This window comes from Balearica regulorum, chromosome 21, assembly GCF_011004875.1.
Source record: "Balearica regulorum gibbericeps isolate bBalReg1 chromosome 21, bBalReg1.pri, whole genome shotgun sequence".
Lineage (NCBI taxonomy): Eukaryota > Metazoa > Chordata > Aves > Gruiformes > Gruidae > Balearica > Balearica regulorum.
In genome coordinates, this window is record NC_046204.1 from 4392683 (window position 1) to 4412395 (window position 19713).

Below are 19713 nucleotides of genomic sequence, written 5' to 3' on the forward strand. Positions count from 1 at the left end.
GCAAACTTCCTGAAATTCTCTCAGGATAAGTCTGCCACTGACTGCAGTGTAGTGAAGAGATACCTGAGCGTGCAAATCTGGATATAAGAAATACTAGCAGTGAGAAAATCAAATCCCAGGCTAAGAGACACATCCTCAGTGTGAGACCTTTCCTAGATCAAGCAGAAAGCAAACTTCCTCCTGTGACAGGAGTTCTTCACCCTGCCAAGTTGTTTACAAGAAAAATGGGGTGTTCTGAGGCGTTTCAAGAATTTCATACTTTTAGTTACAAAGAAATGAAAATTTAGTAATTCCAATTTTCACCTAAGATGATGCAGTATCAGAAAAACTTGAACACTTAAGACCAAAATGAGCATATTCAGAACACTGCAAGTTCTATACAGCTCTTTAGAAAGTTCCATCTTCAAAGCCTCACAATTTAAGATTTAACCTTTGAGTTCTTTCTTCCGCTGAGGCTTTTATTGTAAGAAAATTCTGCCAGTCAAAAATGTTAGAGATACGTAGTTTCCCCTGCAGTTTCTCACATGTAATACTGTCTCCCCTGAAAGACAGCAGATTTTAGCATGTGAGCCCTTAAAATTCACTCTTTCCATTGGGGCTGGGGCAACAGCGGCAGCATATTTTGCGTCTTTGACCGTTACTCGTAAGCTCCGAAGGCCGAGGCCAAAGATATTAAAACATAACTTGCCATACTTTGCACTGTTTAGAAGATAAGGTACAGTTAAAGGAAGAGACTTATTTCCAAGTACAGGCACACATCCTTTGACGCTTGTAGAAGAACCGAACACAAATTTAGCATTCAAGCAACTTAATGAATTCTTTATTTCGGTTGTGTAGCCAGGTCTGACCCAGCTACGCAGCAGTTCCTAGGAAAAGTGGCAGCATTTACCTCCAATTTACGAGACTCCATGCTGAATTCACATAACGTAGTCTTCTTTTTAAATAACTACAAAGGCCTAACCTTTTCCAGGACTTTGACCGATTGCTAATTAAAGAATGTCTTCACAGCCTTCTACTTAAAAGAATGAGAATGTAATAAACAGCACCAATGCTGTCCTGATAGTAAGATTCTAATTCTTTACTACTGCCAGCTGCCAGTGTGGGTACAAGCGACATCCGAGCACCAAAATCAACAAGAAGACTGCTTATAACAAAGTAGATAAACAGTCAGCTAAGCTTGCTAGCTATATTATTTTTATTTTTAACCAATAAGTCCCACTGCACAAGGTTTCAGTTCCTCACGAGCTCCTGCCATGAACCCACACCACAAGCCTCGCTGTTCAATTATCCATTGTAGTTGTCAGCAGCGTGTAAGGTCTCAGTAAAATGAGCGTTACACTTCTGCAACACAGCCATCCAATTACTGAGGAAGATGCTGGCTGGCTCGTATGGTGAGCTTGGCAGTAACGTATAAAAGCAGTTTTAAAAATAATCGGACGATTAAGTTCCCTTTTCTTTTGTGTAAGGGGCTCTGAATAAAAATATCTACTGGAGGGGGAGAAATAGTGCCAAAAGTGAAAGAGCGATCCATAAATAAGAGAGGAAAGAAAAAAAGATTTGAAAATGAAGGACCAGAAATGCATCTATAACAAAGGCGAACACTGGCAGAAGAAACTTGTAAGGTAGATATTTGGGGGGCGGGGGGGGAGGAGGCAGGGCGGAAGTGATGCTGAGACTATGGAACTACCTCCCAAGACATGCAAAACTGGGCAGTATCTTCCATAACAGATAAATGAAATACGCACCCTAGTAAAACAGAGGTGCCCTCTTTTGCCTTTCCCAATTTGTAACAAATGGAACATTTGATTTGAGTGTTTGAAGTTATTCCAATGCAGTAGAGGGTAATATTCTGTGATGCTTATTTATTAGCTCCTCTAAATGCATAAGCCCCTGTCTGATCAATCTCCCCACGTAGCCTAAAAGCGATATAAATCTGAGGAGATACTATGAAAACGGGGGGCGTGAAAAGGAAGAAAGGAAAGGAACAAAAGAACAACAGAACCCACGGTGGATCATGCACAAGTGGATAGGGGAACAAGTGTGATATCAAGAGGCCAGTAAAAGCTGAAGCAAAACCACAAACCCAGAAGCTACGTGCACTTTGAATCTTTACCACAATATATTCAAAACCACAAGGCGCATGAAAGCACAAAAACAACGTCGGACAAGGAGCACAAAGTAGTAGTTTTTAAACGCACCCTCATGAGCGCTGATCAACACAACGTATCTTTTACACAACACTTAAACATGGAGGAAGGAAGAGAAGACCTAACCACACGCTGGTTTAAGAGAACCTTTGCAGAAGCACAGGCAGTGTGTACAAGCTGTCCAGGGCCTGCCGTGTTGGGGGCCATCTGCGTCAGCTACGTAAACTTTTAAAAAGGTTCAGAGTGACGTTACACAGCTACTACGAAATGGAAAAGAGTGTTTTTTCTAAGGTGGCGTTTCCACGCGCCAATCTAAGCTTCCTTCCAGAGCATATGCCCCCCCTCACGTTTGCTGCGCAAGCAACATGGAGCCAGACTCGGAAATTAAAGCTCAGCTCTAGCAGACTTCCTTAGTACCAGCAGGCACTCAGGATCTCTCCGGATCAAGCCCTTATTTGCTGTCAAATTCTTTTTATGGCAGTATAATCATTAGCTTTACTGGCACTGTTACCCTCATAACTAATTAGGAATCTTGGATGGATGCAGAAAATGATTAATATTTAGTCACTATGCGTCTACTACAGAAGCAGCCTATTATCAAACAAGTGACACCTCCACAAACTCAAATTAAATAATGGCTCCCATAGAGGATTCGGAGCCACTGACAGAATGGCAAGTGATTTAAGTAACATAAAGCTGAGCAACTGGTGATGGATCACAGTTTTTCCACTCGCTCTGTTACAGCCTGTAATAGAACAAATGATCATTTTTCAGCCTAATTGAATATGGCCGCCCCGCTTATACACAAAAGGAGACAAAGCTATATAATTTGCTTCATTAAAATGCATTTTAATGTCATCTGAAAGATTAAAAAAAATTGGTGCTGTTGATAGGGAAGATTAGAAAAATAAAATTTATCATGCAAACAGAACTTGCAAATGAGGTATTTTTTGGCATTCATACTGCTTATGCTTGTGCAAGAAAGATAAGTCCTGAGCACTAAAGCATACAGAGCATCCATACTGTGACAGTAATCAAAGTTTCTTAAATAAGAATTATGTCACTATACCAATTTGAAGAAGCATTTTGTCATTTTCTGCTGCAATGGCCACTGGGCCATACTAAATAATTCTCAGATAAGCTCTTGGGCAGAACCACAAGAGAATCTAGTGACATTCAAAAAGTTTGGAAATTTTTTTTCTCCCATAATTATTAGAAAAATCAAAATACCTGTTAAAAAAGACCTTTTCCAGCACTAAAATCAAAGCTTCAAGCAAGAGTGCTGCATTTCAAATATAACCTGAATTATACTAAAGCTCTCTGAGATGGCACGCTTTGGTGCCCTCACCCTCCAGAAGCCAGGTAGCAAACCAAGCTGGTTTTCTTCTCCAAACCCCCCTTTAGCTTCCATTGCTCAGAGATGCTAGGAAGAGATCTAGCAAGCTAGTTATTTACAATTAGTTACCATTTGACACTGGAAAAGAAATTTGTTTGCTTCCAGCTTTCTAGCTCAACCAAGAACGCAACACGGCCTCTCTGCTTTCCCCGCAGAGCATCGCTTACGCCCCCAAACGCTGCTCTGGCTACAAACATCTGTTCATCCACTGCTGCCGCAGCACCGGAGCAGAGAACTTGGTTTGCTTGCCGTATCGAGCGTGGAAGCATGGACTAGGCTCTTGTTTTCTGCCTACAATACTCAGCACGGACAGCCTCCGTGTTCAAACAGAATGAAAGACAAGGCTAAGACAGAGACCCAAACTATCAGGGGAAAAAAAAACTTGCAGGGGAAAAAAAGAGAAAATATCATCTTGCCAAGTTAGCGACATCACTGTAATCTGTCTCTGCACTTGCTTTGGTTTAGGTGGGGTTTTTTTGTGTTTTTAAAGCAAATCTTGCTCTATGTATTTAATAAAGTGTAATTCTGACATCACTATTCCAAAACAAAATGCTTTTACCTGTATCAGCTTAGACTAAGGCAAAATTATTTGGAAAGATGCTGGAGATTTCTATCATACACGTACCATGGAAAAATATCAAAGCACTTCACCATTATTTATTACTATATTATAATTGCACTTTTATATATTTAGGAGGTAAGGATCCGGTAGACTAATTTCAATTTCTTAACACCTGCAAGACAGATAAACTCAACCAAACTACTGAAACTACAGGACTATTGAAAACATTGAAAATCAACCCAAAACCTCTGGATGTGGCTATCAATACAAGCCAATAAACCAGTCACCCCTCCTTAACCATTAGGAAAGGTGAACCTCAATTTAAATCACGCTATTTATAGCATTTCCAAAGCAAAAATCTTTTGAAAACAGATCGCGAACCAGCATTACTTATATTTAAATTACAAAATTGTTTTCAAAAGCATGAAGAAACTCATACAATCGTAAATGTTGGGGCACTGGGATGACGTACATCAAGGAGCACAAGCCAGAAATCTAAGGCCAATTAGTACATTTGCATTCAGAATGGGAAGCAAACTGTGAAACGTATCTTAACACTATCAGCCTTTTAGAAGTCAATCAGACTATTACCAAACATGGATTATCTTTAAAAAAAAATTACTTTCAGAATGCAGAATACATACTGTTACATACAAAGAGATGGAGAATAAATAGGTCAGTGGAATGTAAGAAAGATAGCTTTGACACACAGTATCTTTTTAAAATTAAACCAAGACAGCTCCCCACAAAAAAAACCAAAACCCCGAACAGATACAGGGCAAAAAAAGTTTTACCATGAATGGTTACAACCACTCACTTGGTTCTGCTTGCTATGGCAAAAGCATTAGCCCTAGAAACTCCCAGAATTTTGGCCATCCCTGCCCTCTCCAGATGCTCTCACTGTTGTAATGTCATGACTCAGTTTCCTTTTGGAGAAGAACAGGACATAGGATGATGTTATATTTAAACCAGAGTCTGGATCTCTTAGCAGATAAAATCTGACTAAAAGGTCAGAGTATTGAAGGCAGTAACTGTGTGTCTGACCAGAATATCATCTGATGGGGAGAAGGAAAACAGACGAGTCCACGCAGCATATTAGAACACTTGGATTATTTTCTTCCCCTGCACAAGGCTGGGGTGAATAGTCTTTGTTTCAGTTACAATACTGCTGAGCTGCACAGCTCGTGCTTCTATACATAGAACTTGTAAGATATACACGAACATTAAAACTGACTCCAGCTCTGTTGCTAAGGAACTACGAAGGATAGCTTTTTTGGCCCTCTTCATTTATAAAATAACCACTTTGCCCTATGGGAGAACGAATGCAATCTCTCAAGTCCCTCAGTGCCTTGTTCTCATTTTTAAATGAACACAGAAAGATGATCGAGAATGCTAGGAAGTGTAAGTGATCTCCATTTTTAAGATGCCCTTGAAAATGAGATGAAAAACATGGTTTCAACAATCAACTGCTGTCATATTTATTAATCTTTCAAGCAGCAGATTCTTTCCCCTTGGCAACAGTGAAGTATGTGTATGTGCTTCTGTCTCTCTATTACAAACCTTCTTCTAGAAAACAAAACAAAACACCAGCTTCTGAAAGCACCTACAAATTGTTTAGTTTCTCCTGGAGTTAAACTCGGAGTTTAGAGCGCAGCTTCCTGTCCCCACACAGAAATAGCCTTCTAAGCTGTGGCAACTGGCCAGTGTAAATATTTGTTGTATTATTTTTTGGGATCAGCAATACGGTAAGTGCTTACTAGATAAAAATATTCCACATGAAGGCAGAAAGACGATGAATCAAGAAACATATGGTGGTTAAACAAAGCAAATAAAAAAAATGATATTGTTAAGAAAAGACTAACTTATCTGGCAGCTGCGGAAAGATCAAGATTAGCAAAAGCACTGAAATCACCCATTTTGAAGCCAAGGTCACTGACAGGATTTATAGATTTATCCCTGAAGGCAGCCTTTGCTGAACATGAAATGCCGAAATAATTTTTTTTTTAATCTACTTCCCCCACCCCATTTGGACTATCTCATTTGCTGGAGGCTTTTAAAATTCATTCCTTTTCACAGCTGGTTAAACAATGGAATCTTTCTGCAAACTAAAAGGACAAAATTGATTGCCCTACACAAACTTTTCTGCACGTATAATTGATTTTTAATTCACTGTCTTATTTCCGAAAGGACTTGACAATAAACTCAGTGCTGTATGTGCAATATTGATCCCTTTAAACAAGGACTTGGATCAAAGACTGATGCAAGTTAATCACAACCAAAAAGATTGTTATCTTTTGTCTAGAAACCTGTGTTTAAGCTAAATTCATCTTTTCTAGCCATATTACATCTTATATTTTCTAGCTGTACTGCACCGTATAATTTTGTAAACCTGTCAACTGGTAAGTGTAATTTTATGCAACTTGTAAATAACAACTTTTTTACCCCAAGCAGAATAATTTCATCCTTCATCAGTTACTTTTTACTCTGAGGATTGACAGTTCTTTTACACTCAAAATTCTTAGACTAAGCTACAGACAAGGCCGTACATTCCCGCTCTTTCTTAAACTAAAATCTTATTTATTTTTCTTAAAATAAAGGTCCTAATAGGCAATGGCAATTTGTGTTTGGTGTGGGGTGGGGTTTTTTTTTTTGCCTCAATGCTCAGTTAATTTTCAACTGTTACTGATTAACACACTTGCAAATGGCATCAGATGGCTTGATTTCTAAAGTCCAGAAAATGTTAATTTAGTAGGACCTGTCACTCTACTATGAAGCTGTAATGTTTACTTTTTGCAGATAAAAAATTAAAACTAAGCAGTAACTAATATCTTCACCTTCTAAGCCCACTCAATTACTCAAACGCAGCCCTGCAATGCCAGCCTCCTTTTCCAATATCCCTTGATGATTCCCCCCCCCCCCCCCAACTATTCTAGAGGCTCTGTTTCAATTTTGCTATGAATTACATTTTCTATAGCTGCCATATAAACAGTAAATAAAATTCATGGTATTTTTGCCCCAGTAAGCAGCTCTGTCTTCCAGCATATCTGAAAAGCCCGGCTTCAAAGCAGCGAGCAATGAAAACAATGTTTTCATGAGCAGATACTCCAAAAAGGGCATATGAGAGACATTTGAAGATGATTCCAGGCAAAGAAGTCATGCAAATAAGTATGCGTGTTTTGCATAAGTAATTTCTTGACCAGCTACACTGGATTACAAATACTTGCAAACATGTTTGGAAATTAGTTTGCTGTATCTTGTCATTTTTGGCAGAAGGATCTCCACTTGTATTTTATGACAAATGAGCTTTAAGCTGAAGCCAGGTGTGGATATTTTAAAATTTATGAACTTGTAAATCCATGTACATGGCCAATTAAGGTTTAGCACCAGCAAGGATTAACTATCCCTGCACATAAATTTAAGAGGTTGTTTGAATCTAGGTTGTTTACCTCAACTACTCTACATCAAAAGCAATATAAAATATTTAGAGGGCAGCATATTTCATGATAAAAGCTACTTATCAAGGACGTCACGGTGTGTCATCGACTGTTCTGCATGGAGACGCACAATTAAAAAAACCTTCTTCCAAAGGAACACTTAGCAATTTCTTTTTGAGAATTTAACATCTCTGAAAAGATGGGACCAAGTGTAGAAGAAAAAGGAGGAAGTGTCCAAGAAATAATGCAAAAACTACTCTTTCACTCAGATTCTCTTTAACTTTGGAAGACACAGCCCTGAATTTCAAAGGTGGTTCAATTAGCCTCGCCAGTGTTCTTCATAATCAACATCTGAATGCTAATTAGGAGCACAATTCCATGCAGCAAAAGCATCACTGTGCAATAAACTGCAACACAGCAGCAGTGAACTCTGCCTTTAGCTAGCATGCATAAGTAAACAGAATTAATAACTACCCAAGTGTGGACGGGTGACTTAATCTGTTTCGATTAGATGCAGCTCAGCCTGAGGCCTTTGTGTTATTTAAAATGTGTTCATCATGTTTAATTAAAAACCTAATAAACTAGAGGTTCTTTTAGTTCTGATTTGTATTTCTCTCTTCTGTAAGCCATATTGATTTTGTTAGTACTTTTGATAAAAAGAAAGAAAAAAGCACATTCTGTACAGAGAGACAAAACATAAGATGAAATCAGCAGGACGTATGTGGAGAACAGGCAGAACTAGTCTATCTCCTTCACCATTTCCAATAGGTGAGGCATACCAGAATTGAAAACCATTTCATTACATTAGCAAAACTTCAGATGAGTATTGTATCCTTTGTAAACAATAACCATTTGATAGGTTATTTATCTGAAATGGAAGCGTGCGCAGTAAGCTCTTTTTTGGACCTGGAGCAAGCGTAGGGTCAGAATTGTGCTGAACATCACCGAAAGTATTAAAGCCATTTTGCAGAGAAGACTTTGTCCCAAGACAGGTGGAAAATCTGTGGAAGTATTTCCAATGAAACCACGCCAGGAAATATGGGTGTTCAATTTAACCTGAACCAAAAGAAGCTAACGGTCATAGCTCCAGATTTGGAATCTGTGGAAAGTAAAGCAGCATATCATCAGGGCAAGCACCACAGTTTAAATATAGGCACTACGGTTTCAGGTTTGTTGTACTTATTCCCCATAGACAACAAACTCCAAGCCTGCATGTTTCAAAATACAACTTCAATGTCAGTTTTGAAATATATCCAAAGAACGGACCAGCACCATTCCATCATTATTAGGGATATCTGATTGCTTGCATTAAAAAAAAATGCCTGTACTCTGTCAAAGATTAAGAGAGACATTTTTAGAGGTGACCATGAGATGCAGAGTAGAGCTCACTTCTCTTTCACTCTTACAATCCCTTGCTGAGTTTGAGTGAAGCATCTTTGTTTTCTCAATGCGTTGAAAGCAAGACGAACACTAACTACATCTTGCCTGTACTACAACCTACTGTTGCACACAGAATGACAAAAACAGTATTTTAAGAGACGAGGTGCCACCAGGTCTTACACAGACTAGGAAAGTTGGCTGAAGAAAAATGAAAGGAGAAAAAAGAGGTGACTCTAATCTCGTATTAGCGAAAGACACGACACGGAACACGCGGCCAAGGGCTGAGTCAGTCCCCCTTTCCCAGCTACACTGACCCTGCTGTAGCAGCGAGCATCATGCCACTTGTCAGGCGTTGGTGTTCAACGGTAGGAAGCTTGTGAGAGGGCACTGCCACCAGCTGCGTCAAAACAGAGGACTTGCTCCAGGACTTCATCCCAAATAACGCACCTACTCGGAATTGCATCGCTTTGTTTGAAAGTGCAGCCTAAAACTCACAAGATTCCACCAGATGATACTGCTGAATGTCGGTCTATAGGGTGTGCACTTAAATATGGCATTATATATGACAATTGCTTGACAAATTTGTCCACAGAAGTAAATTCATGAGCATTAAAGAGAAAGCAACCTCACCAAATCATTGCTGGAACTTGATGTCAGAGGTAGCATAAGCCTTTATAAACAGGAAACAGCTGCTGAAAGCGCTGCATGTAGATGCATCAGTAAAGAAGTTTCTTTAGCTGCTTTTATTAGGCAGTGTGGAAGAGTGGTTTTCACAGTATGCCTCTCAATTTACATACTGGAATAAAAAAGGTTTAAAAATAGCCATAGGTTTAGAAACACAAGGGAGACAACAAGCCTCTGTCTTCATATTTACAGAACCTTCCATTTAATTCAATCACTGGCAAATTTTATTCTCTGTTTAATTTGATTTAAACCTCTGTAACCACATCATCAGTAGTAAAAATAACATAACTTCCATCCTTTATTTTAATCAGTTCTGATCACTGCAAAGCAGCTCTTACTTGACAGTTTAGTCACAGGCAACAAAGCTGTTTAATTAACAAGAAAGGCTTTATCTTTGGGCAACAGAGAGCCTACAAAAAAGTTAAAAGCTTTATAAATAAATAAATTCTCAATAAATTTGAGTTATTCACACCGTGTTATATCACAAATACTACTGCACACTACAGAGACCTGTGCTGGACGCAGCGTTGCTATCTTGTGCACAACAAAATCAACTACATTAACCCTCCAGCACAATGGAAACGGATTCAGTCAAAATACTCGTGCAAGTAATAGACCAACCAACTTCCAGAGGATTTTTGACTTCGGAAAGCGTAAAGCTGTAAGAATTAGTTTTGTACTAAGTCAGTTTTTTCCCTGCATCAGCGTGACTACAGTTTTACTTCAGCTGCTTTTGCCACCAGCCCCATTACTGGACCCTGCCACAATGCTCCTTTCCCTCTGCTCTCTGCCCAGCCACGCAACCTTACATCTTCCCCGCAACAGAACTTCGCTAACCCTCATCTTACAAATCTGGCAGAAAATTAACTTAAGAATCACAAAAGAGGGAGTGTGACTTTTGGGGGCCAAGAGGCATGGCAGGGGGCAGAATATGATTGCAGGATTAGAAAGGCAGGAACGGAAAAACTCAGTATTTTCTGAAAAATACTTTGTTGTGGAGTTCATGTGCAGCTCTAGCACCCTATGTATCATGCAGAAAGAGTTTTCCTCAGTTTCACAGAGCCAGCACTACGGAAACTTCCTTCGCAAGTCTCAGAAATGCAATACAGCTGCTTTAATCTGGACTTTTCTACAAACTGCCAGGGACAAACACGCTATGAAGTTGTGCAGGTGGAGCTTAGCTGTCTATAAATAAGAGCACAGTTTGATCTTTGGCTCTGCTGAGGCTGGAGGGCTGCCAAACGTTTCTGGAAACTTGGATGGAACAGAACAAGAACAAATATGATAAAATGAGCCGAGACTGACAATGATTTATAGAGTCAATGATCATTATTCTGTACTCAGAGTTTGCTCTTTTGGAGTAATGTTTCACTTTTCAATAAACTTTGCTTTTTTTTATTCTTAAGGCTCTATTCTCTGTCATTTAACAGGGACCACTCATCAAAAACCCCGGAGCTGCAGCAGCAATGGCATTCACAGCACAGTGCAGTTGATGGAAAAAACCCAAGGAGACTGAAAAAAAAAATCTACACAGAAAAAGATGTGTTGGCCCGTCCGATTTAACCATGAACGTGGGTCAGAACAAATGCAGAGAAGACAGAGGTTAAACCAATATGAATACAAACTTAACTAAACACGGGGCAGAGCACTTGAAGTATTTGTTCCGACAGTCAGTTCGCTAAACAAAACTCCCTTTTATGACAAGAGAACTGTAAAACTTATCAGGAACCTGTGTTCTAGGCTTCTTACTCCTCCTCTCCTTCGCCGGGCTGCCGGTGTTAGCACACCATCCTCTTTCACTCCATGACTTCAGGCAGTCTCCTTACCACAAAGGTTCTTTGTTGGATTGCAGAATAAGCCTACGTTAATACAGGTTTATATGGCCCCTAATCTAGCTCTTGCAAAAAGGTTTCCATAAGGAGAGAGCAAGCACACATAATTCATTGGAACAACTCCCTGAATGACTTTCAGAGAAACTAGAGCTTAAAACAAACAATCAAAACACTACACGCTCTCCACCCATTGTCTGAATAATCAAAAAAATCTGAAGACACCATGGAAGTTTCACCCGTTATTGATCAGTTCTATCTTATAGCACCAATGCCAACTTTGTTAGTAGCTTAACAAGACCACAAAATTTTTATTTACTTCTTCAAATACTTCACCAATTAAATAACTAGCTTAAAAAAATCATTCATTCAAAGAAAATAAACCCCAAACTTTTCTCGTCACTTTTACATGAACAATGCTCTCTTGCACCACATAATTTTTTTCCCCATTTATATACCAAGTTGAATTTCTATCTCTGTTTATTCCAATACAGTACATGAAAGAAGAAGCTTTTCCAACAGTGAAAGGTAAAAACCATAAGCAAGTCTGAACTTCTTCTGTGATAAATACTTTATCATGACTAACTTCCCATCATCTGATTTCTATTTTAGTCCACACTACAGTCTAATTATCAAGCTAGGAAATATAACATTTTTCCATTTTCAAAAAACCAGACATGCCTAGTCAGCTTGCTACAGAGGTGCTGTCTTTTTACATGTTACACTTCACATAAATCTATTCTGTTAAGCACAATTAACATCAGCATTAAAATGCAAAATATTTTTAAGATGTAATCCAAGTGAACTTGTTCAGCATTTCTCCTTGGTACTGAAAATGCACAAAGTATCACTTTTTTTGCAGGGGATAATCAAGTACTTGTGTGCTAGCTGAAGGTGCGAGGTCTGACAAAGGGTTGTAATGCAGCACCATTTGGATTCCAAATGCTGCCAGAAAAACGCATCTTGTCTCGAATGCAATATTTAAGAATTTGTTTACAAGGTGTCAGCAAATTACAAATTGATAATTTGCTCCCAACTTCACATGATTTATTTCAGTTTATAATCCTACAGAAAACTGCTTAATAAGCACAGTTGCATTACATCATATGTATAAAAACTAAGCCAGCAGAAACCTCACGACTACAGCAATTAAGCTGCAGGATGAACCACAAGAAGTAACTTTGCTTCCCTAATTGTCACACAGATATCATCTCCCCTAAATTCTGGAAAAAGACCCAGAAATACCAAAAAATGTGGTCCTTTTGAGTGTGAAGTGCTTTCCCAGCAGCACACCCTCTGTGTCAACTAGAGCTTTTTTGAAGAGTTGTCTTTCTCAGGTCAAGAATTTTCTTTGCTGCTAATCAGACTGCAGAGCAGTATCTTTTAGTAGGCTGGTAACAACAGTAATATTTCAATCCAGAGTCCTACACACCAAAAACCTCAACCTTTGTCTGAAGGAAAGAATGACATGTTCACATGTTCCTTCCCTGCCTGCACTAGAACCCCAAACCAGAAAGACTAGCTAGCAGCACGTGCTGAAACAGCAGCCACATGAAGAACCAGCACTGCGACTACTAAGTTGCGTAAATCAATGAGACTTGTGGTGCACCACAATGTTAAATTGCACAAGCTCAAATCCCTCAGCAATTCCAGGTCTGTAACTGTGAGTACACAGTACTGCACTGCATATTTACTGCACGCCCCAAAATCGTTATGTCCATACGTTACTTTGGGAGCTACACAGAAGATGGATGCACTGTTTTCAATACAGTTTTGGAGCCTGACAATTTCTACATACTTTAAAGTAAACGTGGATGGCATGGCTAAATCCCAGATTTCAGATAATCTATTTTTGGTCTGCTCTTTGTCAAAGATTCATCCATCAAGGACTATGCTAGTAAACACTTTCTAATATTCCATATGAGGGAAAGAAGGGACTTAAACTCTGGTTCAGAGAAACACTGATATCCAATCTCCCATTAGCCAACTGGAGCTGACCCTGTAAGGCTCCTCCAATGCCAGCAGGAAAAAAAACCGCAGGGACAATACTCCAACTATGAATGTGGCCAGCCTTCCCGGAGGTGAGACTGACAGTGAAATGTAGAGTCCAGAAGTTTTGCAGCTGTTCATTTACTCTACAGCACCCTCTCAAAACCAGTTACTCGATCTTCTCCCTCTTAGTTCACTATTGGAAAGGTGTTTTCTGTATATCAAATGGCAGCCCGCTAACTCAGAATTGTGCAAAAATTCATCCTGTGCAAATTATTTACCCCTCTTCTCTCCCATAAAGACAACCTCTTTAGAGAAACGAAAAAGAAAAAAAAGAGAAGCAACATGAACTATAAGGCTCAAGGGAATAATTCATTTCCCTACCACTTCATCTTCAGTCCAACACTTCTCAATCAGTTTTGGCACAGGTTTCTTCACCAAGCGCTGCAGGGCTTTTCCAGCATCATAGTTACTTTCATGTAGCTAAAAAAAAAAAGACGACAAATAGATCATTCAACGGAATTAGCAGTGATCTGATATTGAAGAAAAAACCACTAAAGGGGGCCACAGGAGATGTTCTATGCCTAATTATTTTTACCATTGATGTATGAAGTGAAATTTAAACAACCTGAAGGGTAATTGGGGTTTCATTAGTAGAAAAAACAGCATTAACACAAGTATGTTTTTCCCTTCGTTCCTAGACTTCTCCCAGATAATGTTTGAGCCCATAAAGTACTGCATATTTTTTGGTTAACTTTAAAATTTTCCTTGGGATTTCTAATGTAAAAAAATATTTTTTTAAAAACTTCCAACAAAATACTTTTCAAAAGGACTTGTATTTTATGCAGCATATTTTGTTCAGATTAATAAAACCAACTGGAAAAACTAACATACCGGAGGGATTGCAAGCCATGGGATGTCAAGTTTACCCAGCCAGAAAATTCTCTTTATTTTTATTGCACTGCAAAGATCACAATGTTGTTGGAAAACAAGTATGGAAAAGAAACAAAGCCTCAACAGACAGCTACAGGACTACATAAAAGCCAGTAGGGATGTCTAAGTTGACATCACTGTTTCAGCTGGTCACACCCTACAGCATACCTTATTTTCTACCATAAATTTGGTATCTGTGTCATCAAAAGCTGAAGTAGACAGAAGACATTTAAATCAGAGTGAGGTGGAAAAACAACTACACTAAAAAACCCATTCAACAAGGAACCCATGAGAATCTCTGTCTCTTAACTCTTGATAGAAAACATTTAGCACACTGTAGATTTATAGCCTGTCCTATCTTCAAAGTACAGTGGGATTTTAAGAACTGAAGAACTAGTAAGGAGCCTGCTCTATGTCTTCTGAAAATGATCTAAAAGAAAAAGAAATATTGCTGGGATGATAAAAACTGAATTTTCTTCCTACACCCAAAAGGGAGAACAATTTACAGGCAAACATCCCTACACAGACAAGAAGCAGCTTTTCTAAACAAGGTGCTAAGCAAACCAAAGCTTCAAAGCTGTCAATTCACATCATAGAATTTTACAGACCCTCAAAAGTTTCTTTACAATAGGGACAACCAAAATACAATTCTGTACACTGATTATCTCCTGCTTTTCCTTCCTACCCAGAATTTATCCTAAGCCATCTGCATCCCGCTCTCTGGAAGCATCCATGCTGCTAGACCTATGCTTAATCACTCTTGGAAAACATTTTGACCAGTACTATAATTCTTGAACTTTTCCTAAGACTGATGAACTGAACAGGGATCAAGATGATATCTTGTCGCTGTTCAGTAATTGTAACTACTTTGTCATTATTAATATAAAGTTATAGCAAAACCTGATTACAAGAGGAATTTTTTTCCTCGTTTTTCTTGTGTAAAAAAAGGCTCAAATTTTAGAACAGAATTCTGCTTCAAATAAAAATAGCAAGGTTACTTTCTTACTGCTGCTCACTTTAGCTATTTACATCTCTCAACCAATTCCTAATTTTTTTTTAGTGAGACTATAATAAAAATCAGTTTCCACTGAAAGCCAGCTTTGTCCAGTTCTCACAGCAAATAATCTATGAAAGGTTTGCGCACTAGCTTTTGAAAGCCACCATACACTTACAGAAGGAAGCTAAACAGCAACTTCAATTGCTATATTTACAGTAAAATACAGACATGTGTGCAAATATATATGGTGTGTATTGTGTGTGTGTATATATATATAAAAAAAGAAAATATGCATCTTTAAAGCTGAAACACTGTTACATCTAGGTTTCAGATGGGACAAGCCCACTGCAAGAAAGCCAGCCTGGCTCCAGAGCCACGGTATGTCTGTGCACGACAGGGCAGAATATTCAAGAAGTCACCAAGAGCTGGAGCAGAACTTGCCAGAAGCTGGGCAATGGAAAGCAAAGCTCTGCACGGGACTCGTGCACATCTGTAAGACCTGGGACAAAGCAGTCTTCACTTTCACTTCCTGGCTTTTGTCAACTCAGGTTTTAAACAGCTTGTGCTTTTTCATCGAACAGGCATCACTTTTTCAATAAAAATGATACCATAAATGGAATTTCAGAGAAGTGGTGCTCATTTCGCACAAGGCACTGTGGTCTATCATACTGGGGCACTTTATGAAACGGTGGATTTTGGATACCGCATTATCATGCCATCTTTAGGATCTCAGTTTTCTGGTCATGTATGCCACGGAACAGATTGTGACAGTCTATAAAGCCAATCTGTTTGCAGTGCAAAGTGCACTAGAAATTACTTTGTTTTCTTCAGTAAAGTCCCTGCACATGAACCTTAATGTATTAAAAAACCAGCTAATCTGTTCCATTTGCTGGCGACTTTTCAGTTCCATATAATTTTGGACCTCCTTTGTATCACCTGAAGAGCTGCGTTTCCAGAAAACACTTCTATCAACAATTGGTACTAAACACCTCAAACAGGTGGTCTGAGGTCCAAAAATGCCGAGGACCAGTTAGCTATAAAATCACAAGCACACAGCCCTCTAGAAAATGGGGCCACGCAAAAATCTGACTGCATACCTCCTGCTGACAGGGACGAGCATGTTATCAGCTCTGTAAAGAGGAAATTGGTACATTAGGGGTTACACTTCACACCAATTGGCTCAAATCTTCTATTATCAGTAGGAACAGATCTTGAACTGATGAAGGTGCTCTTCCACCTCCACCAAGTTATTGGGGCATTCAAAATTTATTTATACTTGAGGGACTTTTAAAGAAAGTAAAGTATTTCTAAAAATAAAGGGTCACTGCTGGGCAAACAGCTCTTGATCATTACCTGTGATGTGTTTTCAGAACAAACAGTAATGTTCCCTTAACTCGTGGCCTGAACTTTTTCTTCCCCCTACCAACAACTAAAATAACAATAGCATACAGGGTGTTACTGCAGTAAAACAAGCCTTGGCTAATATAATGGGAACAAGAAAGAAAACTAAGCCAGAGTGGTTTTCTATTCATTTTCAGCTTTCAATATGGCACCTACAGGGAAGTTAACAGATACTCTGTGCAATAATTATACGTACCTTTGCAGAGTAAGCATAGAAAACAATGCTTCAGTGTCCAAAAAAATAATTTCTTCCCCAGCCCCCTTCTTCAGCGATCCGATCTCTGCAAGCTACTGCCACGAGGTGCATTAACACACCCCAGCCATCAGAGCACCTCCCGCTGCTGTAAGGCAGGGAGATGCATTACCCGAGATCACTTAGCAGAAACCATTGCTTTCGAACCTGTCTCCCCAGGTGAAATGTCAAAATCTACAACAGAACGATGGCTTGTAAATCTGCCTCTTGACTACATCAGTGTCAGCTCCCGTGACTGCACCTCCGTGCAAGTGAAACGATGATCTTGGTCCATCTTACATAAGCCACGAGTCAAACGGTAAGAGCAGAAAGCCAGGCTTGCCGTGCCAGTGCTCAAGGCCAATACTCAAACAACATTACTGACTTTAAACTTTTTTTTTAAACTTGTTTTCCTAAGACTCCTGTGGTATGCAATACCTACTTAAAGGCATGAAAATAAGATGTTGTCTTTTCTACTGGGTACACATGGATTTTTCTCCTTGCTTGCACTCCAGTACTGGGAACAGATCCATCTTAAAGAAAAAAGAACTGTTTGTTTTGCCAGCTCACCTTGCAAACGCTTTTTTCTGTGCATGCCACTACCTAAAAGATTTTTCACTTAGGAAATTTGACAGTGTTGAAGAGAATACTGCTTCTGTTTCTTTTCCCTTTTCGCTCCCTCCCCAAACACGCAGTAATGCCAAAGCCTTTTTGTAACTTGGAGGGCATCTTTATTTTGCCTCAAGGACAACACGTGTTTTTCCCTGGCAACCCTATTGCCCAAGCAGTTCAATCTGAAAAAAAAAATTAATCAGACAAGCCCAGAAAGGACTGGTCTAACAGGCAACTACTCTGGTTACTGAAAAATAGAACAGTTTGGAGGCCATCAGAACTGTCCCAAAACAACAACAGAAAGTAAGACCATTAACTTTTGACCAAGTAATTACATTAATAACAATGACAAAACCCATAAGCACAGTCATGAAAGTCATATAACAGAGAAGACACACATGTGAAAACAAGAAACCTGATATAGGATTAGAATCTCCTGAAAAATGTTACTTTTATCAAGCAGAAAAAAAGAAAAAAATATTTTAGAAGTGCCAGGAGTAGGATAATGCAGCAAAAAAAAATAAATTTCTAAGTGCCAGAGTTAAATTTACATGTTTCAATCTGGCTCATTCTCTGCTTATTACTTTTGGTCATTTAATATATATAAGCACTTTACTGGCAAGCAACTCAAACATATAAATAATATCTAATGATGACTGCCTATGGTTTCATTAACTTCTGGTTGAACTTTTTACAGTATTGCTATAAACACCAGATTACTATCCTGTCATCTAGAGAAGCACCATTTTTAGCATTACCTCTGCCATCTGAATTTTGAACCACTGTGACATTATGTACTTCTACAACTGCAACAAAAGGAATTGACACAAATGTACTTAGACTTTAAAACAGAAAATACAGCAACTTCTGCATCACTGGACAGGATTTTAGACTGAAGAAAAATTCTGAATGTGCACGTGTCCCAAAACCTCATTTATATTACAACAGTCATTAAACAACGCTAGATCACAGGCAAGCCTTATTACCATAAAGTCTGCACATTACCACAAGGTTTCAAGTTTCTACTACGGCTTCTCAGCAGAGCTGCCATTTTCTGCCTCTGTGATGTTGCAAATAAATTCTCCTTTTGGCATGGCTCAGCTGTCAGGCACCTCTGTTCTGTAATGAACCCATGAATTACATCTTGCAGCTCTGACATCTCTGGTCTTGCTCATCAAAATATTGTTCTTCAATTCTAATTTATAACTTAATTTAAATGTCCCTTTTACTGTGACCTTTTTAGATCAGAATAGCATTGCATCTGGCAGCTTCTACTTCAGCAAGGCATCCTTTTGCAATTACAGTCATTATGATCTCTGGTGAAAAGCCCATCTGAGTTAGGCTGCATTCATGCTCCAATATCAAATAATTGCAGTCCATTAAGAACACTGTTAGATTCCAGAGTCTTTTTCTCCAAGGAAAAATTGCTACTATATAGCAAGAAAGTAGTACTGAACTACTTTGAAAGGTACCCAGAAAAGCCAATAAAAGCAGAAGGGATTGTCCAGCCAGAACACAGTTTTGTGGGGATGCAGTCGTGTCCAGCATTTATGGGACAGCATCGGAATTCGGGAGTTCTCCAGGTCTGAGCGCTGGCTGTTCCACCGAATGATCCCTGGTCATGGACAAATCTCATCACTTGTCAGGACACAAAAATATAAAGCCTGACTGCCAAACACAAGGTAAATACCGCCAATATTGCAGGAGCATTTTAAGACTCAGATGAGACAAAAGAAATTTTTCCCTGCTGCCAAGCAGGATACTTCAGTGGAATTGTAAAAGATGATGGTATTTGCCTGGTACTGCACTGTCGATATTTACATAACATCCCTATTTAAGCACCAGTTATTTTAATCTGTGCAGGCTTAAGAACACTGTAATTATTAATGAGGGATTTGCTCCTCTCACTGAAGGGGACCATAGTCAAGATAACCAGTAACTCTCCGTAAAACTGTAGCATGTTTAAGAGGAGAGAGAAGGAAAAAGAATAAGGAAAATGAAAATCAGAATGAGAATTACTGCCACGTGGCTTGAGTAGCTAGGCCTTGGTGTAATTACTCTAATCTGAACACCTAATTTAATACAAAATGTAATTCAGGCCACTTCTTTCAGTGGCA

General features: G+C 39.0%; 1 protein-coding gene across 8 annotated transcripts in view; it reads right to left on the reverse strand.

The window, feature by feature from the left end:
* The window catches only part of RERE (arginine-glutamic acid dipeptide repeats), a 250039-nt gene that overhangs the window by 64910 nt on the left and 165416 nt on the right, over positions 1 to 19713 (reverse strand). For all 8 annotated transcript variants that reach the window (XM_075773600.1, XM_075773599.1, XM_075773595.1 and 5 more), the window contains one exon: positions 13806 to 13904. In XM_075773600.1, the coding sequence (XP_075629715.1) occupies positions 13806 to 13904 (99 nt within the window). The remainder of the gene's footprint in view (positions 1 to 13805; positions 13905 to 19713) is intronic.